This window comes from Hoplias malabaricus, chromosome 12 (genome assembly GCF_029633855.1).
Source record: "Hoplias malabaricus isolate fHopMal1 chromosome 12, fHopMal1.hap1, whole genome shotgun sequence".
NCBI lineage: Eukaryota > Metazoa > Chordata > Actinopteri > Characiformes > Erythrinidae > Hoplias > Hoplias malabaricus.
The window spans coordinates 15,323,330-15,346,287 of record NC_089811.1 but is presented as its reverse complement, the minus strand read 5'-3'; the positions used below and the strand labels follow the sequence as shown (position 1 = coordinate 15,346,287).

Genomic DNA, 22,958 nt, shown 5'->3' with positions numbered 1-22,958 from the left:
CAGTCTGTGTGTATTGAATGAGTATAATATACAAGTTTCACTTTTTGAATGGAATTACTGAAATAAATCAACTTTTTCATGATATTCTAATTTTATGAAGAGTACCGTACATTTCTGTTATTACAGTGCATCAGTGCCCTTGAGCAGGAGTAAAGCAGCATCGTTTTTTCACAGGGTAGTCTTTATTCAGGCAAGACAATGCCAGTTATCATTTTGAACATGCTGCAAGGTGGCTTCGTGGAAACAGAGAGCATGTGCTCATTTTGCCTGCCTGCAGTCCAGATCTGGCTTCTATTGAATATGTATGGCACATCATGAAGAAGTGACTCCGGAAACTCCAACCACAGACTGCTGAGCATGTGATGTCTTGTATTAAGCAAAAATGGATAAAAATTCCACTTTTTTTTAACTGTAACAATTAGTATTCTCAGTGATTAAAGAGTATAACTAAAAGATGAACTGTATCCAAACCAATGTCAAAAGTAGAGGGCGCAAAAACACCAGGCACAAAATATAAACCTGAAAGTCTTAATATTTTGCGTGTGTAAATAATCCCATTCGCAAGTGCAAATGTGAAACTCACAAGCACAGAGAGAGGAATTGCCCATGCACTGGTCGTAATCTCACATTCAAGCAGTCTTTTCAAGGTTCCATCTTGCGCCAAGCTCTTTTCACTCTAGCTTTCACAGGACAAAGGGAATTGTGGTAAACTGAGTAGCTGGTGCTGTCGTCCTCCTGTTTGCATGCAGTCACTCAGATTTGTGTTACCTTCCAGTTCTCTCCTTTTCAGTTATGCTTTTATAGTCAGAATTGCTGGCGTTATGAACCACACTCTGATCATTTTCACATTCTCTGTACTCCAAATAAATCCAGATTTTCTTTTCAAAGTTTATAACTGCCCACTTGTCTGAACTATCAATAATGGAAGACCTACCACTGGGCTCTCTTGCTACCCAAGTTACCTACAAGACTAACCGTTGGACACTTGCCAGGTCTGATGCCAGAACCTCTGAGCTTTCCCACCGTCTTGTGCCCAGACCAGCTTTCCTGCATTTTCAGGATACATTACCATATCTCTACTTTACTAGGATCTTTGATGGGACTGATTTAACTTTTGCTAATTTAGGATTATTTATTATTATTATTTATAATAAATAATATAAAATATATAAAAAATAATTTTTTATACCAGAGAATATACCAGAGAGACCAGAGAATATTAAACATACTTTCATTAAGCTGTTAGCAGTGCATCTGTTGACTAGAAGTAAGACATCATCACCATCATCATCATCATCATCATCATCATCACCATCATCATCTTTTCCACTTGTCCATTCAGGGTCGCGGTTAAGACAGCATCTTTAGAGTTAATTTATCATTAATAAATTTATCACCAGACTCTCAGTTTAATTTATTTAAGCACTCATTTTGTCTCTTCATTATAGACTACATTGACATATTTGTAGGCATTCAGTTGACAGTAAGTAAAATGTAAAAGACAAAGTTTAGTCATCTAGTTATCATCAAAGACTATCATAGACTATCATCAAACTCTGTGTAAATTCTGTAGCTGTGCTACAATAGTAGCATACCTGTTAATATTTCAGTAGAATATTTATTAATGTTTCAGTAGAATGCATGTAGGCAATTCAGTAGAATCAATGTAGAAATTCCCGAGCTGTCAGTGTTATCTCTGTAGATGTGTTACAAACTATCTACAGACTGTCAGTAGCATACAAGTATACATGGTAAAATCATGCAAGTGGAAATGTGAGTGGTAAACGTAGCAATTCTCAACACGTCATCATTATTCCTGTATATGTGTCTCAAACTACCAATAGACTGTCTGCAGCATACACATTGATATTTTAATAGGAGACCTATTAATTATTTAGCAGAATGCATATAGATATTTCAGTAGAATTAGTGTGAGAATAATGATGCTTACTAATGGAATGTCACTAGAAGCACACTGGGTCTGGCTCAAGTAAGCATCTGTAGACATGAATTAGGACCATCGAAATAAAGTGAAAGACTGTCTAATTAAGTATACATAATTTGTGCCATTCTTAAGGTTCTAAAGACAAACTAATAAACATTGTAGATTTACAGATACATAGTTGGCCATCAATGAGGTTTCAACTGATGTTTAGAGACTGTGATAAAAATAATTATGTATTATTTTCAGTTCACTAAAATCTGCTAACACTGAACTCTTAATGTAATAACTAATACAGCAGTATTTTTAGCCAATACGTATTTAAATACATTTTAAGATAAGACTTTATTGATCTCGCAAGTAGTGTCACAGTACTGTACATAGTGCACAAGGGAAGACATACAGAAAGAAATAACAATAATAGTGCAGGATATACTTGTAGAAGCGGGTTACAGAGGTAAAAAAAAAAAAACTAAGGTGTGGTACAGTCCTATGGACCTTAATATATTAGAGTTGAGAAAGGTCTATATACATATCTGTTCTGTACATGACAAAAGAGCAGTCTTAGCAGGTATTGCACTAAGAAACATAAATGATAATATTACAACAAGTAAAAAATATCTATGTACATAAAGAGAATGCACATGTCTAAAACAGAGCAGCATAATCATTATTGCACTAGTGGTGTTCAGACTCAGTAAAGTTGTCAGTAAATATATTCTTAGTACTAGAATACAGAGAGAAAAATGGTCAGTCCAGAGAGCAGAATAATAATGTGGACTAGTAGCAAATCAGAAAAAAGCAGTGACAGTGAGTGCATCATGATAGATAGTATGAACTGAAACTGTAAGAGAATGGTGTAGTTCAGCACAGTTCAGACAGTAGAAGATCAGTCATGTCCCTGCAGAAAGGAGACTTGTTGTAAAGCCTTATTGCTGTGGGAAGAAACGGACAGACAGACGGACGGACAAAGTTTACAATTAAACCAGTAAGAAGAAAGAAGAGGGCTTGCTGTGTTTGTGAACAGCAGGTGGTGTAACCCTGGTCACATCACAGTGAAAGAAGGGATCTGTCAAATGGACATTGAACACTGTAGTGGGAATGTGTCAGTACTATTTGGCAAGAGAATTCACAAAAGTAGTACTGTGTATATTCCACCTTCTGCCACTGCAGACACAGCATGTGAAGTCATCCACACTACCATGACAAGAGCGCAGAACCAGAATCCCAGTGCATTTATAGCAGTGTCTGGAGACTTTAACCATGTTTCTCTTTCATTGTGTCTGTCCACTTTCAGCCAGTTTGTGAAGTGCAGGACCAGAGAAAACAGGACCCTGGACTTGTTGTATGCTAATGCTAAAGGAGTATACAACTCCACAGCTCTCCCTCCACTGGGCTGATCTGAACACAACCTTGTACTTCTCAAAACACAGTATAAGCCCTTGGTCCAAGGACAGTAAGCATCCACCAGAACAGTGAGGAAATGGTCACCTGAGGTAATGGAATCACTGCAGGCATGTTTTGAGGTCACACAGTGGGATGTTCTCTGTGAACAACACCATCAGGACATTGATGAAATTTCAACATGTGTTATGGACTACATTAACTTCGGTGTGGACTCTGTTGTACCCTCTAAAACCATCCAATAACCCGTCCTTTAAAACCTTTGGTCACAAGCAGCCTAAAATCACAGCTGAACCAGAAGAAGAGAGCCTTTAGATCAGGGGACAAGGAAGAGCTGAAGAGTGTACAAGCAGAACGCAGAATAAGGATAAAGGAGGCCAAGCACTAACTAACTAACTAACTAACTAACTAAATAAATAAATAAATAAATAAATAAATAGGGTAAGCTGGAGAACAAATTGGAGCAGAACAAGGCATGTGATGTGTGTAAAGGCCTGAATGGCATCACTGGCTTCAATCCATGCAGCTCTAGAAAAACAACAGAGGGCAGCCATGAATGATTAATGAGTTTTTTCTAAACAAGTTTTTCTAATGTTTGACTGACTCTCCTCATGCCCCATTGTCTACTCTGTCTCCAGTGGTCTTGTGTAGTGGAGTATGGACCAAAGATAGAAATGGACAGAATATAAATGAAGAAATGAAAAGTTTTAATTAAAACTTTTCCATTCTGAAGAGGACCTTTCATCTGGTCCCGAAGTCAGCATTCCACGAACCACAGGGAGCAAAGGCCTTGCAGCCCCCACACACACGCACCCACCTAAGAACACTTTCAAGTGACACATGGCCAGGAACTGTCGAGATAACCAATTTTTATAATGCTCTTAAGAGACAGGAACCTCAAACAAAAGGAAGGGTTATAATCCCGTTTATGACGAAGTGGCACCTCAATGTCTCTCGTTATCTCCCACGGGAATCAGATGTTCAGAAGGGGTGACCTCGAGTTGAACCCCATTGACTCATCTAAACGACAACCTACACATGGACCAACAGCGACCCCAAATGGACACTGGCGAAACTACGCCTCGCTCGGGGTCGCCTAAAACAATAGCGGAAAATTGTTTCTATCATGACAAGAAGTTCTACCTCTGAATAAGAGAAAACGGATTAATATTTTTTTTTCCAGCGTATCATCATGAATTGGACGTAAAACAACGTACTAAAGATGAAACCTTATGTAACTGTTTGATATTAATAACCCAGTATACTCATTGTTGTATGTTACTAATACGAATAGGAAATTTCGATACGGGAAATGTCTTATTACTTATTGTTTAAAAGATCTTTGATCCAGCCTTCCCTCTTTTCTGTCTCATAAAGTCAGTCACGTGAGCCTGAACTTGTGCCAATCAGGAAAGGACGCCTCCCATTAGGGCGTGATCGCGCTGACTTTGAAAAACAGCAGCTCGACTGCTCAGTAAGCAGTAAGAAGAAGCAGTAAGCAGTTAGCAGAGAAGAAGAATCACGAGAGCTCGACAGAACAGAAGTAACAGTTCACGGAGAAGAGAAGACGACAACAACAGCGAGAGAATCCGAGAAACTTTGAAACAACAAAGAAACGCTTTCTTCTCCACGCCGACAACGAAACAAAGAAAAATCTCAGACTTCAGAAAAAGCTCACAAGAGACGTCTTGAATTAGCTGATCGTATGAAGTTTTAATAATGCGTTGAGCGTTTTGAATATCTCTTTTCTTTTAATCTTGTTTATGTTTTATTACCCATCGAAGTGTGATCTCACGAGTGATCAAAGTAGGCGAAACTTATTCGTGGCCAGAATAAGATATCAACCTTTTGATTAGTCGATAGCAGATATATTAACGTTATAAGCTGATTTCTGAAGACATTACTCCTGGAAAACTGAACAACGAGACGAGCTAATACTCTGAAAAAGCCGCTCCACTCCGGTGGAAAACTAGCCACGCCTGTGAAAATCCAAAGAGGGGAAATCTTGATCGACGCGGCTCAGCCTGAAGCCGAGAGTTTTCAACTCAACCGGAAAGAGATCTCCTCCATAAGTGGGCCAGTCTCTCACCACGTGGACGAGAAACACCCCAGAACACGAAGATTAAACAGCAGGACGCGACGGCTCGGTGAAACGGCAAACGAGTAAGCTAGCGTATTTCACACTTTTCCAGGAGCTGATGTCTAAGTAAATCCCTTTATAATTTACCATTTATTAAACCTTAGTTAGCAACAATTTAATCACAAGCCAGCAGCGCCTAGCCCACCTTAAGGTCAAAATCGGTTTTCCCTGTGGTGATACCGTGAGATTGCAAGGCTACGCTATGTTAATTAAATATCTTCTCTTTATTAATAAAACTCTCATTATTTGAAATCACAGTGTTTGCAATTTGTTCATTATTTTCCTGAAAATCCTGACGTACTCATTTAGCATGATTATTATTCATTCATTATTCATTCAATGTTTTAATTGCCTAAGCCAATTATAAATTTTAATTAAGATCATTAAGTCAAATATCAGAGATTGGAGGAGTTTGAATAAGGTCAACGCTATAAAAACAAATTATAAATCTATATATATATGTTACACTACACTTGCCTCTTAACACCTCAGGAAGACAACAGCTACCCCCATTCTCAGCCCATTCCTCCTCCACACCAAGCATTTACACCTTATCTGATTTCATCATTTCTCTTCAATTTACATACTGTGATGGCATTGGAGTGGATGATGCGGTGATCAACCTGCTGGACAAGGTGTACTCCCATCTGGACACAATGGGCAGCACTGTGAGGATCATGTTCTTAGATTACTCCAGTGCATTTAACACTCTACATGCTGTGTTACTCTGCGAGAAACTGCAACAGATGGCATTGGAGTGGATGATGCGGTGATCAACCTGCTGGACAAGGTGTACTCCCATCTGGACACAATGGGCAGCACTGTGAGGATCATGTTCTTAGATCACTCCAGTGCATTTAACACTCTACATGCTGTGTTACTCTGCGAGAAACTGCAACAGATGCATGTAGACAAATCCATCATCTCATAGATGATGGACAACCTGACTGGTCATCTTCAGTACCTGTGGCTGCAGGGCTGTGTTTCAGAAACTGACATGGACAGCATGGTGGCCCCCAGGGGATTGTTTTAGCTCCATTCCTGTTCAATATCTACACTTCTGACTTCAGATACAACTCCAGCACATGCCATCTGCAGAAATTCTCAGATTTTCATTATGGGGTGTATCAGGAAAGGACAGGAAGCTGAATACAGGGAGCTGGTGTCAGATTTTATCAGCTGATGTGAGCTGAATCGTCTGCAGCTCAATATCAGTAAGACGAAGGAAATGGTGGTAGACTTAGGATACTTAGACTTGTCCCGTCACCAGTTACCATTGATGGAGTGGAAGTGGAGGTGGTTGGTAGTTACAAATACCTGGGCGTGCACTTGGACTACAGACTGGACTGGAGCTCTAATACCTGTGCAGGGTTCAAGAAAGGATAGGAACGTCCACTAAACTCCTTTGGACATCCTACCAGTCTGTTATTGCTAGTGCTATATTCTATGCTGTTGTGTGCTGGGGCAACAGCATCAATAAAAGTGCACTGAACAAACTGAACAAATTAATCAAGAAGGCAGGGTCTGTTGGACCTGAACTGGACACTCTGGAGGTGGTGGCAGAAAACGGACTCTTAACAAGTTGCTAGCCATATTTCACAATACTTCACACCCCTTGCACACAGTCTTCCACTGAATGTGCTTCTCTGTTTGTCCACTGTATCCTGATAAGAGCATAAAGTTTGTCAGTTTTATTAGTCAGTAACCACACAGTCATTTCCCATGATGATAGAAGGGAGGCAGGGTTTGAATCCCCTAATCCTGTCCCGCCGGTTGTTTCCCGCAACCACAGTACGGCCGCCTCAGCTCCGGCAGAGAGGTAGCAAAGCCGGCGCCATCCGCAGCGCAAGCAGCCGATCCCGCGAGTAAACAATTCTACGATTCACAGCATGACCAAAGTCCGAAAGCTCTGTAAAACTAGTCATTCCATCCTGCAAAAGTGTAAAAACTTCTAGTAAATATCAATATAGATGGGAAATGTTCAAGGTAAGACAAAATCACTAGAAACAAACAAAAAGACACTAAAACACGGAGCAAATGTGACTGGCAGCTATCTAATTCTTAATATTTAGGTACCATGTTTACAAGTATTATGCAACTACTCATTAAAAGGATACAATGTTACTATCTTGGATTTAAATATTATATTACTTTATTTATTTATTGCTCTATATATCTCTATTTGATAATTTATTTATATATCTTTTGTTATAACCTGTTTATTGATGTGCAGATCAAGCTATTAACATGAAGCATTTTATTTAGCTGTAACAAACACTCTGTAACCACATTTGGATTCATGGCACATTAATGGTTATTGATATCACTGAGCTGAATGGTATTTTATTATATTTATTTATTTATATTTTTAATGTGAGTTAAATGTTAGCTTGAAAGACTATTTTTTGCCTTTTGTTGTCTTAAATTATGGTTCTGAATTTATTTAAATACAACTTGGCTAAAAATACTGCTGCATTATTCATTACATTAAGAGTTCAATATTAGCAGATTTTGGTGAACTGACAATAATTATTTTCAACACAGTCTCTAAACAACAGTTGAAATCACACTGAAGGTCAAGAGTGTATCTGTAATATACAGAATATACAAAATGTTTATTAGTTTGTCTGTAGAATCTTAAGAATGGCACACATGTTGTATATAATCTACTTAACTAGACTGTCTTTCACTTTATTTGGATGGTCCAAATTCACATCTACAGATGCTTACTTGAACCACAACCCTGAAATGGATTAAGTGGCAAAGAAGATGATGATCATGATGCTTACTTGAGAGACCCAATATACCTCTAATGACATTCCATTATTATTGTATTATAAGCCTCATTATTTCCACATTAATTCTACGGACATATTTATATGCATTCTACTGAAGAATTAATAGGTACATTGAAATAAAATATACGGTCACGTTTTTGGCAATCATAAATTTTACATTTAAGAACTGTTTTGTTTGCAGTAGTTTCCTGTTAAAAAAAAACACACCATAAAAATAACAAAGAAACATTGTTTTGCCATAAAATTAACATGCAAATTGTGTGACAAATAAGAGAATGGTGTTTGAGATAAAGCCATATTTAGATATTGTCAAACCACATCCTACACTCAGCTACACTAAAGGAGACATTGCCGAAAGGACCAAAGAAATGTGCAGTATCTGGGTGCCACACTACAGCACTCGGAACACAGGCTTTCCTGACCAACACACATTTCATTATATCATGCACACAAACACAAACACATACACAAATACACAAAAAAAATCAACCTAATACAACTCAAAATTAAAAGGTTTCAAAAACAGAAAAAAACAAAGAAACTCTGAAAATCACAGAAAATATGGAGAAGCAAGGCATGCTGGGTGCTCCCTATTGAGTCTCAGCTCCTCCCAGTACTTGGACACTGGTACTGCCCCTAATGGGTTGGCGTTTAATGGTGAAATAATGTATTTTTTACAGTAAAGAGATGTAAAAATGTGTATTTTGGCTGATAAAAGTATCTACAGTATTTCACTGTTACAGAAACGTTTTTTCAACCTTTTTAGTGTTTAGTCATTTACTGTCATGATTTTCCACCATAAAATTCACAGATATATTTTACAGTCTATCCTACTGAAATACCAATGTGTATGCTACTGACAGTCAATTGGTAGTTTGTAACACATCTACAGGAATAACGCTGACAGCTCGGGAATTTCTAAATTCATTCTACTGAATTGTCTACATGCATTCTACAGAAACATTAATAAGTATTCTACTGAAATATCAACAGGTATGCAGATGCCTGTTTGTTGATAGTTTGTAGCACAGATTCAGAAATTACACTGATAATGTGACGATAGTTTAGTGATGATAACTAGATGACTAAAGTTTGTGTTTTACATTGTACTGACTGTCACGCCCTGTTCCTGTCATGTCTGTTTTCCTGGCCATATGCTCTTGCACATGGTTCTGTTTGTTATTGTTCCTGTCTCCGCCCTAGTCCCACCTTGGCTCCGCCCTCTCGTCAGTGTCCCCACATGTGTCTCATTTGTAATCCTGCCCCCTCATTATCGGTCTCAGGTGTACTTGTGCGTATAAGTCACTTTGTGTCTGTGCCTGTTTGTTGGACATTCGTTTTGCCACACTCCAGTCTATCTCATCTGATGCTTGATCCCTTTCCTTGTTTCGTCTTGTTCTCGCTCCACATTCACTTGTCTGTCTCTGGTCTGTTTGTCTCGTCTGTTCCTCATTCCCGTTCCTCTTCAAGTCAGTTTGTGTCTCTCTCCTCTTTCCTGTAACCTCTACTTTCGCTCATCTGTTTGTCTTGTATGTTCCTCGCTTCGATTTGCTTCCCTTTGTATGTCAGTCTGGTCTGTCTGTTCCTTCCTTGTGCTTTGTGTTCTCGTTTGGTTTACCTGTTTGTATTTCTTTTGTCTGTTTGTGTCATAACTCAGTGTAGTTCTCTTTGTATCTGTCCCTCCATGTCTAGGTCTCTGTTTAGCTTTCTCTGTATGTTTAGTTCTCTCAGTCCAGGTTTGTCTGTATCTGTATCTCAGTTTAGTTCTCTCTGTATCAGTCCTCTGTCCAAGTCTTACTCTGTCTAAGTATCCTGTTATCCAAATCTGTCTTTGTTTTGTTATCTTGTGTATAAATAAAAAGTATCCTGTGTTATAGCATGTGGGTCCGCCTTCATCAGTCTGCCCAGTCCTGACAGTCAACTGAATACCTACAAATATATCTTACTATATAATAAAGCAACAAAATGAGTGCTTAAATAAATTAAACTGACAATCTGCGGATGTATTTATTAATGATAAATTAACTCTCTATTGATGCTGTTTTACATCTAGTCAACAGATGCACTGTTAACAGCTTACTGAAAGTATGCTGAATAGCTACAGGGGGACCATCAAAATGAAGTGTTACCCATTTTGGGTGTGGAGGCATTTCTGTGAACTAGGAGCCTGTCTTTTTCTGCTCTACATTTAACAAAACTGAAACTTCCTCTGTCCCTATGACCCCACAAATACATGTACAAAACTGAGTGTTACTGACTTTCTGACCGGTCATACCTATAAATGAAATGTAAATATTTATGCATAAATGTTTGAATTCCAGTGATGCCCTATGCGTTTATCAAGCATTACTTCTGGCTAATAAAACACGGTGCTTGATTTTAGTAACATTAAAAAATAACATAGTTAAAGTTTTCTAGTTTAAACAACTCGATCGTCATTTCAATACAGGGTCTGAGTTATGTATCTTTGGTATGAACAAAAAAAACAAGCTTTCTGTGATCATACACTTTCAGGAACTGTATAATAGTTTATTTATTATTATTGTTTATGGCCAAATGTTTAGTGGAAAAGAAATTTTGCCATAAAGTCGTTTGTTAGTTATTTTGTTAAAGAGCATCCCTTTAAGTTAAATTTATCAACTTTTACATTCAACACTGGCCCCATGATGCCAACATGCCACAGTTGCCCATTTTTTGAAAACCAAAATTACATGCGCACTGCAACTCAAAATGTTCTTGTTAATTAAATAATTTGTTGAATCTGTTGTGTTGGGATAAATGAAAACAATAAATGTGCAGAGCAGTGTGCCTCCAGGACCAGGATTGAGAAACACCGGCCTAATAAACACACTAACACTTCACAGGTGCCATGGGAATGAGGGAATGGTATTCACGACAACTATCAATGGTTTTAATGTTGTTGCTGATCAGTGTATAGGAATTAATATAAAACCATTTGATTTGACAAACCAAACAAAAAAGGTTATCAGAGCACTCACTAGGAGACAAAAGTTGTCTGCCCACATCCAGCCATCAGAAGACTGGATTTTTCCAAGCCATGGAGTCTGAAATACCTTCTTCACTGCCGTGATTCTGATATCTGACACTGCAGGATTGGCTAATGCAAAGGGCACACTGATCCACTGAGAAGAAAAGAAAGAAAGAATAGATATTATTATATTTTTTAGCATCTAAGACCTTCTAAGAGAATTCACCAGTATTAAATCAACACTATTAGTGTTAAATTTAAACTGTGAGTGGTACCATGTAACATCCGTCAACACACTGATTGTTAATTTAACACTAATAGACTTTTCTCATTAAATAAGCAAGCAGACATTTTCTGAGCTAAGTCTATTTAAGGCTGTAAGTATCAATATTAGTCCACCCCCACCACACACACACACTGTCACGGCTGATGGGAGGACTAGGGAGGCGGACATACACGCAAGGAATCTCTTTAATAGCATAAACAAAAGCTAACACAAAATTACACAAACTACAATACACAGAAACAAACAGAAAACAACCATGAACGGGTGTGGATGCACTCAAAAGCACATATCGACACACACAAGACTAGACAAGGGAGCACTGAAACCAAAGGGGTATATATAAGGAGCACAGACAAGAAACACCTGGGAAGGACAAAGAGAGAGCAGGACCACAAAGGAGACATAGGTGGGAACACTAATTGCAGGAGCTATGCGAGGAGACTGGAACAAAACCAAAATGGAGCCATGTAATGACAAGGCAGAAAGAATAACAGTAACCCCCACCAGAAAACAGGCTAATGGTACTTTTCCACTGCATGGGTCTGGCTCTACACGACTTGACACAGCTTGCTTAAAGTTGTTGCTTTTCCACTGTCAGGGCTCCACCACAAAACAGAGCCAGTGGCGTTGAAAAACCCTGTCTCTAACAGAAATCGCTGGCTTTGAAAACCACAACAATAGGGGGTTGGTAAAGCTAGGCACTGTAAACTCATCATGTATTCGCATGTCATTTTTATTCTTTGGATTTTGGATCTGCGCCTCAGTTCTTATATATCAGTTTTACTTGTTGCACATTTAGATTTCACTGCAAATTTTCATCAGCTATCGGCTCAAGGAGCATTAAAACTTCTACAAAACACCTTGAGGTAAAGTTACGAGCTGCAGTTGCCAGTCCGATAAAAATAAAAGTGAAAGCCACTGTAACTTAAGAGATTTTATAAGCGGTGGGTTTGTGCTGGATTTGAATAAGCTCTGCATTTTGTGGCGATTGACATGGCTCTAGCCAATCAGCAGTCTGCAGGGTTTACACGTCACCATTTAGTACCTACTCAGCACGTTTAGAACCCGGAGTGAGCTGGGACTGAAAACTTACCCGGTTCCAGGGACCAGGTACCAAATTAGGCCAGTGGAAAAGCGGTGCTGAGTCGAGTAGGGTTGTGTAGGTTCCATGCAGTGGAAAAGTGCCATAACAGAACAAGGGACAAACAGGACAAAGCAGAAGCTGGGACAGGCAACTGAAAATGTGATTGGTCTCTAAATAAGACACTGGACTGGAACAGACTTCACAGGAGAGGAAACAGGTGAGAGGACTTGGGTCAAGACACAGTACTTAAGTGGTGACTGGAATGGAGACTGGACTTGAGGTATAACAGGAACAGATACAAGAGACTGAAGACAAAACAGACAAGAAATACCTGGGAAGGATAACGAGAGGACAGGACCACAAAGGAGGCACAGGTGGGAACACTAATGAAAGGGCAGGGCTAAGGCGGGGCTAGGGCAGAGCTAAAGGGGGATAATGGAACAAAACAAAAACAGTTACGTGCACCTAAGCACATGGAAGACAAAGGAAACAAGGGACAAGGCAGAAAGTGTGACACACACTAGGCGGGACCTGCTGTATGGAAAATAACCTGGTATAATCTTTCATTCTTTTAATAGGTAATCATATTTTATGCTACCTTTTGGTATTAAAAATGAATTATAGCCACTTAAATATGACATGCATTTAGTATGTCTATTGACACTCACCAGACCTACAAAAATGCAGAAGAGTTGAACCACATCTGTGTAAGCCACAGAGTACAGCCCACCAACCAGTGTGTAGAAGATAGCGATAAGGGCTGATATCATGACAGACATGCTGATGTTGATATCGACAATTACACTTAAGGTGGCACCTGTTGAGAAATTAAAAAAATGGAATTATGATGGGGAAAAACAACATCAAGGACATTTCAATGGTCTTTTTAGGTAAGTGTATGTTCATAAGGCTACATGAGAGCTGAATGTAGAAAACAAAATGTAATTGTTCTACTTGGCTTTCAACACCTGTTATAACAATAAGCACCCATTCCTTCCAATAAAACATTTCTATTTCTTTGTTTAATGTGAGAATAATCCTATTATCAGAAGCTGAATAAAAACATTTATTTCCGCCTCGTTTGTGCTGTTAAAAGAAATATTATATTTTAATTCTTGAGTTATTAAACAATTTATATTAAAAGCATGATGTTGCCAGACCCTCATGGATGTTTCTCTTAACTGCACAAACCTGTACAAATGCTGCACTAACGAATGAGAGGTGCAAATAAATGTTTCTTAGCCTACAACACAAGAAGTAAATGAGCACAAATATTCCTTTTAATGGCACGAACCAGCTCAAACACAGCACTGAATGACTAATGAATGACACCCCTTTGGCTCGATTTGGCTACTAATTAGGGGTTGAGTTCCATAAAAAGTAATAAAATTAAAGATTAATGATTTGTCTTTTGTGACTTTACCCATTTGAATACTATGCACTTTAAATATTAAAAACGGGATTTTATTTCCCCATATGTAAATGACATACCTAAAGCTGACAGAATGGCTGCTGACCAGAAGATCTCTCCCATTAAGGCTGGAATGAACAGAAGACCACCCATCCTCTTCCCATAGAGCTGCTGGAAAGGGTCCAGCATCGTCACATATCCCCTAGTGCGCATTGGCTTTGCGAAGAACAGACCACCTACAGAAAATGAAGGGAAAGTATGAGAAGAGACGTGATGGGAATGGAAGAGAATTCTTAGTGTCCGTCATACATATTTTTCATATTTTAAGACTGAATTTAGGGTAGCACTGTGGCATAACAGGTAGTGTCACTATTATGCTCCTAAATTCTTGGGTTGTCGGTTCAAGCCCCAGCTCAGGCCATTGTCTTTAAGGATGTATTCTATAAATATACATGTCAGTAGGTGGATAGGCCTTTTGGGAGTGTCCATAAGTTATAAGAGAGAATATATGAGGCACTATTTGTAACTTCGTGTTGACAGGTCATTTGGGTCAATCAAGCCCTGCCCCCTTTTGAGAGGGAAGTCCCGCCCCCTTTTGGGAGGGATGTCCCGCCCCCTTGTCCAATCAGAAGCGTCAATTCGACAGGAAGTCCCGCCCTCTAGTCCAATAAGAAGCGTCTATTTGATCGAAGTCCCGCCCTGGCATCGACCAATCATAAGCGTGTATTTTCCCGCCCTTGCTCAAAAGTCTCGCCTTCGCTTCGTCCAATCACAAGCGTGTATTTTACCCCGGAATTCCCGCCCTTCCCTCAACCAATCATAAACGTGTAATTTAACCGTAATTACCGCCCTTTCTCTACACACGCGCGCACACGCTCTGTTTTATTACAGGTATCTACGATCTACGACCCCCCACGATGAACCCCTTTATCGCGCACACACGCGTGCACAGGCTCTGTTTTATCACAGGTATCAAGTCACGAGCTACGCTTTATCAGGCGCACACGTGCTACCGTAATCGCTAACGATCAACCACCCCCCACACCCTTTTATCGAGCATGCGCGGTTTCATTACAGGAAACGCCCAACGGTCTCCCAACCCCCACCAAACGGTCATGACACAAACATACCCACACACACAGGAGGGGTATACGTAAGTAAAATTTAAATTGTCTAACTTCAAGTTCTAAATGAATAATGGTGTTTTAGTGATTAAAGATTGTTTTAAAATCGTTCATTTTCTCCCCCGTTCAAAAAACGATCTATGACCCTTGCCCCAAAAACATACTGTTTTCATACGATAAAAATGACATCTGAAGATGTCTTAATGCTGCCCCCTCCTAAACCCTCCTCCTCGCTGTACATCAGATAGTTTACATAAGTGACTCAGTATATATAGGAGCTCATTAACTGTCAAAAATCTACACATTACACGCTGACATACAGCTTTGTCTGACATACAGCTCAGACTGGAACCAAAATCTTCAGGTAAGATCTGACATTCTGTTATTTATCACGGAAAATAAGATTAATTTAAGAATATTATTTTATATTTGATTTAAAAATATGTTATTTATTTATATATTTATTTATTTTTTTGTATTTTTGTTTAGATTAAGAACAAAGAAGAACAGACACGATGGCTAATATTTTACAAGCTCCAAGACTAAGTCCTTAGGGTATGTAAAAAAAAAAAAAAAAAAAAATATATATATATATATATATATATATATGGCGTCCCCTCCAGGGTGTATTCTCGCCTTGCGCCCAATGATTCCAGGTAGGCTCTGGACCCCCCACGACCCTAAATTGGATAAGCGGTTACAGAAAATGGATGGATGGATATATATATATATATATATATATATATATATATATATATATATATATATAAGTGTATAATATGTATTTTATAATGTTATTCATGAAAATTTTCGTATCTCTTTAGTCAAGCGTCCTAAACAGTTATGAACTGGAGACACCTCCTTGAACACATCCACTTATGATGAAGCTCTTCCCTGTAAGTAAAGTAAAATATGTTATTTATAATTTTGTGTGTATTTCCTAGTCCTAATTGAAACTTTTTTTTTTTTTCATCTTTAGATTTCAGTAAAAACAATCTGACACTATTATGATGCTACTTTCTACAAATGCTGTTATCTGTGAAGAGCCATCGACTGCTAACTCAAGAATGTAATACTTATTTTATTTGAATGTTTATTTATTCATTTTGCGTTATGGTATTAGTCAAATGGCGCAAAAACGCCCTAACAATGAAGTTTTAAACAATGAAGCTAAGAAGTCTAACATCAGTCCTTTTTCACATGATTTAAATTGTGAAATTGTTTATGACCCGCTTTGACTTTCCTGAGCGCATAAAACCACGAGATGCTCTGTTCGGTGGTCGAACAAACGCATTGCATCTCCATTATGTAGCACAGCCCGGTGAAAGGATTGATTACTATGATTTCACGTCCCTCTATCCTTATGTAAATAAAACAAAGAGGTACCCCGTGGGTCACCCTACTGGGTTGGGTCATATTCCGTGATTTTCAACCGTTGGAAAAATATTTCGGGCTCATTAGAGCAAAAGTTCTCTCCCCTAAATGCTTGTGGGCCCCTGTTCTCCCTTATAGGGTGAAAAGCAAACTCTTGTTTCCTTTGTGTCGAACGTGTGCTGAACAACAAATGCATAATTGTAAACACACGGATGAGGAGAGGGCCCTGACAGGTAGTTGGTTTAGCGTTGAGGTGATGAAAGCCATCAAGAAGGGGTACAGAGTGTTGAAGGTGATTGAAATATGGCACTTCCCTAATCATTCGAAATATTTGTTTACAGAATACATCGACAGGTTTCTACAGACAAAACAGGAAAGTTTAGGTTATCCCTCCTGGGTGGTTGATGAGGTCGATAAAAAAGAGTACATTCAAAAGTATGAGGAGAATGAAGGGATTAAACTAGAACAATCACGCATTGAAGTTAATCCTGCACAGAGATCTGTGGCTAAACTAGCGTTGAATTCTTTATGGGGAAAAATGTGTCAAAGAACTGACAGGACAAACACTACACTGATCAAAGACCCTAGTGAGTTTTTACAATTCATATTCTCGGATATGTATAATGTAAGTCATTTCTCCTTTCTGAATCAGGAGGTGGCATTGGTGCAGTGGCGTTACGCAGATGATAGGTGTCTCAAACCGGGTAATGCTAATGTATTTATCGGTATTTTCACCACAGCCTATGCTAGACTTGAATTATACAATGTGATAGATCGACTACAGCAGAGATGCTTATACACGGATATATGACAGCGTCATTTTCAAAAGTAAAGAAGGTGACTGGATGCCTCCTCTAAGTGATTACTTAGGAGGCCTTACAAGCGAACTGGACACAGGTGATCAAATAGTAGAATTTGTCAGCGGGGGGTCCGAAAACCTATGGTTACCGCACTCTCAAAGGTAAAACTACGATGAAAGTTAAGGGTATTACTTTAAACTACACTAATGGTGAAATTGTTAACTTGAAATCCTTGACAGACCTGGTTAATGAACATGTGAAAAATCCTAATTCTGATGTGGAAATTATGACTACCCACAACCAAATTGAGAGAGATAAAAGAGGCTTTCACTTAAAAAACAAATCACTGATGAAAAGATTCAGAGTTGTGTACGATTAACGTGTTCTCTTACCTGATTTCACAACATTACCATACGGATATTAAATAACTAACTAAATTAACTAAAAATGATTAATCCAATTCTAGACTTCAGCTTCCCTTTTCTTGTATAGTGTGTGGACCAAGCAGTAGTGGAAAATCTTTTTTTTCAAAATGTTTTTGTAAAACTTGTACGGATTCCATGTCAAAAATCCCGGATCAAATTGTATGGTGTTATACATGCTGGCAACCTCTCTATGATGAACTGCTGAACAAAATAAACATACGTTTTGTTCAAGGAATATTCGACTCTTTGTGTGATGATGAACTATTTCCACCACACAAAACAAATTTATTGGTAATTGATGATCTGATGGAAACAGCTAGCAAGATCGAGGAGGTAGAGAAGGCCTTTACAAAATATACACACCACAGAAACCTGAGTGTCATCTATTTGGTTCAAAATCTGTTTTTTCAAGGAAAAAGTAGCAGAACCATCAACCTAAACACCAACTATATGGTGCTTTTTAAAAATCCTAGAGATAAGCTACAGATAAGCATACTGGCACGTCAAATGTATCCGGGAAACAACAAGTTCTTTTTAGAATGTTACCAAGAAGCAACTGCTAGACCTTATGGGTATTTATTTGTAGATTTAAAAGCATCAACGCCAGATGAACTTCGTCTTAGGTCAGGTTTGTTTGCATGGGAGAATCCTGCAGTGTATATTCCAAAGAAAAAAAAAGTACTGAAAAATGTCTGCGCGTCTAAAGAGAAATTTTCAGATGTTGACATCTCTATATCATGCTACCCCTGGAGAAAGGAAGGTTATATTATGTAAAGCTTCCTCAGATCTCATATTAGCCATCTGTGAATTAGCCCTAAAATCTATTGAGAGGAAACATTCCTTTAACGTCTCGTCAATATCATCAGTTTAAAAGACAGAAAAAATTAATTAAACTATTTGCTAATAAAAGAACATCTGTGGAGGATAAAAGAAAATCTGTTAATCAATCCGGAGGTTTTCTTCTGCCTTTATTAAGTGTCGCAGTCCCCTTCTTCAGCAGTTTAATAACATCTGGTCAGAGATAACATAAGAGATAAGCTGTATTTGGTGCCTCAACACCAATTGCATAAACTTAAAAACATGACGAGTGGAAAAGTAACTGTTAGAAAAATGGTGGAAAATGATATAGACGATGTGATGCGTCATATATTGAACAGATCTTATTTGATACCTTATGAAAAGGCTAAACTTTATGCATCAGCCTTGCAAAGATTTTTAAACATTGTCAAACAGGGAGAAGAGGAAACGTCTCAAATAACCCTTTCCCTACCTGCTGAAAATAAGCCTATGACGGAGGCGACTGAAAATAAACCTTTGACGGAGGATTTACAAACAACCAAAGATGAAATTATTAAAGAGGTTATAGCAAATGTTCCAGCCAGAACCCGAAAAAATGCTTCTTACATTATGGAGAATATATATATGGAGAAAGTAGATGATGTAGCTTCATGGAATGATGAAGGATAATTTATTTTCAATGGTCAGACAGTCAAAGGATCACACATGTTGGATTTGATTGAAAATCTCACAGCTCCTCAAAAAGTATCTGATGACCGGAGACCGTTAGGCTGGGCTGAACTGTTACAAACTGTCGCTAACTTAACCATTTCATTTTCAACCATTCCTAATGCAGGGGTTAGATGAAAAATATCTGATGTTAAAAAATCAAAACGTTGTATTCTCACCCTGCTTCCTCCCCTAAAAGTTATGATTCCTCTCATCTTGAACCTGCTTTTAAATCTCCTAGAGTTACCGCTTCAAACTGATTGAATTTTTAATTAATCATATTGTAATTTTATTTAATAAATGATGAAACTTTGTAACAATTAATCATGTAATGTTTTTCTTCTAGGGTACATTTTTTTAACAAAAGCTCCAACCATATCATCATTTCTTTTTAAATCATCACTATACATAGACATAATTTCATTTAAAGTATAAACTTTAGGTTTATGATATAAAAAGAATACACAATGTTGTCCGCAACAAATAGATTCGAACCTCTGAACTTGTTTAGAGTTATGTATTATTTCCAGACAGTTCCTTTTTAAAAAATAATAAATAGATTCAGGAAAGATGGGGTAATTTGGATGATTTCCGTATGAATCAAAAAAATATCCTGTGGCTTCATCGGGTGTCAGATATAAAGCCAACCAGTGTCCCCCGGGCATGTGATTCGGATCAGTATTTGCGATGAATAACGCAGGAAACTGCGTCAATATGTTCTCGGGTAACTCATCACTAGCAAAAACACCGTAAAAGACTTTTCTTAGAGACGGACAACTTCTCATCAACTCTGTAAGATCTCCGGTATCCATGGTTATTGATAATCTATGAGAATGTTTCGATGACTATTGATTTCCAAAATTGAATCAAAACTGGCATACACAATTAGATTCACAGTCCTCGGAAGAGGGTTTCGAAATCTGAGTTCCAATCTCATATTATCCGACTTTAATAAAGATAGATGCTAGATAGTCATCATCGGGTGTCAGGTTGAATGCGACCAAAGTGTAACCTTGGGTGTAGTCTTGTCTGTTTATAGACAACCCCTGATCTTTAAGTTGTTTTCCTGAAGCTAAAATAAACGAATGAAACTCAAGGACCACATTCCCGTTTTGAAAATCCGGCTGGAATGGCTTTGCAGGGTGTTGTGTTCCGTCTACATAGAGAACTATAAACTCTGTATCGTAATGTTTAAAATTAAACTGATTTTTATTCTATACCCCGCTGAAAGCGTCATTATCGACCATTCCGAAAATTAATGTTTTAGGAAGGGGTCAGAGGAACAGGTTCTCTTGGGTACAGATACGACTGCCTGCGGGTAGACTGAAGGTTTTCATAGAGACCCTCTCTAGCGGATATTTAGCTGTAGCGTTAAGTAACGCCTGCGCATGACCCAGTTTCACAGCCAGAGAAACTGTTAATTTTTTCACAAACAGTGATGCTGAGATTAATTTCAGTTTGTAATCCCTCGGTCCATCTTTCATTAGACAAAATTCCTCTTTACTTTGAACCATTTTAATTTTTAAATGAACTCCGTTTAGTAAAAGTTTATCTTGAAAAAATATATTAGAGTGGATGTGCCCGATCAAATCAAAGGTTTTACTTTCTGAGCTAAAAAGAGCCCTGTTTTTTAATCCATTATTACGACCTTGAGGGTCAGTTACATCCATCTGACCGGCTGTATCTTTGTAAAACAACCCGGTTGAAAATTGCGTTTGCAAGACGTCTGCGCCATAATTCATAATACACTCCTTTATTGATCTGATAGGGTAAGTATTGCTTGATTGACTGATGAGGAGATCCCCGAGCATAACATCTACTTGTGAAAATAGAGATGGTATAGGGTAGTTAATAATTCCGACCTTGGCATCGTTAGCAATATTTGACCCGTCAGGATTTGTAATCTTACATCTTAGATGTAAAAAGGTGTTGTTGAAGTCCAGGTAGTCTTCCCCATTTCCTGCTACGTAAAACTCCAAGGGTCCGTTATCCGTCAAGGCGGAAAGTGGCGGTATTTCGACATAAGTATATTTTTCAATACTTGTTTGAGTGTAAGGTGTAAGAGGCCTCTTAACATTCTTGCACGCAATTGCAGCAATTCCTGATCCATCCTGTTTTTGATTCCTGCTAATAATATTGCTTATGACGTCACTTACTATGCCTTGCACAGCTGTTTTAAAATGTGGTTTTACAATCAATATACCCCTTTTAATAACAGGCACAGCTATCCTAAAAAGCGCTTTGAAGATTCCGCCTAACCCGGAACCATACATAGTCGGTGTTCCTTGATACCCCGGCAGACCACTTCCTGCTTGGTTTGTATAATATTCTATAAGATTTCTGGGGTCTGTGTAGCTTATACCGGTCATTTTCAAACGCGAAATGAAAGTTTTGCGGGTCTAAATTGAAGTTTAGCAATGAATTTTCCGTAGAGAAAAGGAATATGTTGATTTAATTTCAATAACTATATCGTTTAGAAAACTCTTGCTCACAGGTACGTAGTGTGGCTTGTCATAAGTTATTGTGACAATTTCGTTGTTCTCACCGGTTATATGTACACATCTCAACAATGGTACAAAACTATCCCCTACCCTTTGATAATGAATAATGTCTGTATACACGTACAGGGTATAAAATCCTGCACGGACGTCTACCGGATAGGGAGCCTCAGGTTCATCACGTGTAAGATTTTTTTTTGGTTCCAGACCTAATATAATTGATAGAATCCCGTGAGCCCCCAGCGAATAACTTTTATCAGTTACCATACGTATTTTGTATGTATTAACATTATATTGGATTTTTATTTCAAGAGCTAACTTTTTTATCACTCTATTCATTTCCTGAACCAGAGCATCTATGTGGCTGCAATACCCCATGTATCTGACATGTATCATGACTCATCTGGCAGGTATAAAAATCTTTTTTTTATTCCGTCATCGAAATGGACAAAAAATATGCTTTCCCATGAATGAGGATATTGTACTTCAGTGAGAGCCACCTCCCAGTCTCCTGTCAATTCAATAGGTTTGGCAAATTTGGTGGTGTAACATGAATTCTTGTTTTCAGGATAGATGTCTTTGGATGCGTTGCTCGGGAGAGTCACGTAGAACCCTGTCTCTTCCATGACTATATGATTATGATTTTCAAGGCGTTCCTATTAAATCTTTTTAAACTTTGATGTCAATCATGTCCTTTGCAGGAATCCAAGAGTTAAACTTTTCAGGCCACCCCATCCATTTCACTAAACACATCTTTCTCCTATTTTGTATTTTTTCATCTAAAATTTTCTCAATTTTATAGGTTTTATTTTTTCCGACTATAATTTTTTGTAGCTCCTGTTCATAAAATGCCCCATCAAGGTTTTCACCATCCATATCTTGCAGCTTGTAAACCGGAGGATCTCTCGGTATCTGTTCCGAAACCATGAAATTTTCATTCATATAATTTTGTTCATATCCTTTTTCAAAATGTCTTTTCACACGTGAAATCTTTACAATGTCCCCGATCTTAAACTTAAAACGTAGTTTCTTGGTTCTTGAAGGTATCAACCCGTACAAGTTTTTAAAAGCTTTGAATGAATTTGATTCATTAACATCAACGGGTTTCATTTTGATAGAGCTGTGTTAATTATTATTGTAAGCAAGGACCATATCCCACATCAACGTATTTTCTCGT

At 38.2% G+C, this 22,958-nt stretch overlaps 1 protein-coding gene across 1 annotated transcript in view; it reads right to left on the bottom strand.

Annotated features, from left to right (window-relative positions):
- The window catches only part of LOC136664221 (high-affinity choline transporter 1), a 67,085-nt gene that overhangs the window by 19,406 nt on the left and 24,721 nt on the right, over nucleotides 1-22,958 (bottom strand). Inside the window, exons 3-5 of the mRNA XM_066641322.1 lie at nucleotides 14,135-14,290; nucleotides 13,312-13,460; nucleotides 11,284-11,427 (exon numbers count right to left, since the gene is read on the bottom strand). Coding sequence (XP_066497419.1) covers nucleotides 11,284-11,427; nucleotides 13,312-13,460; nucleotides 14,135-14,290 — 449 coding nt within the window. The remainder of the gene's footprint in view (nucleotides 1-11,283; nucleotides 11,428-13,311; nucleotides 13,461-14,134; nucleotides 14,291-22,958) is intronic.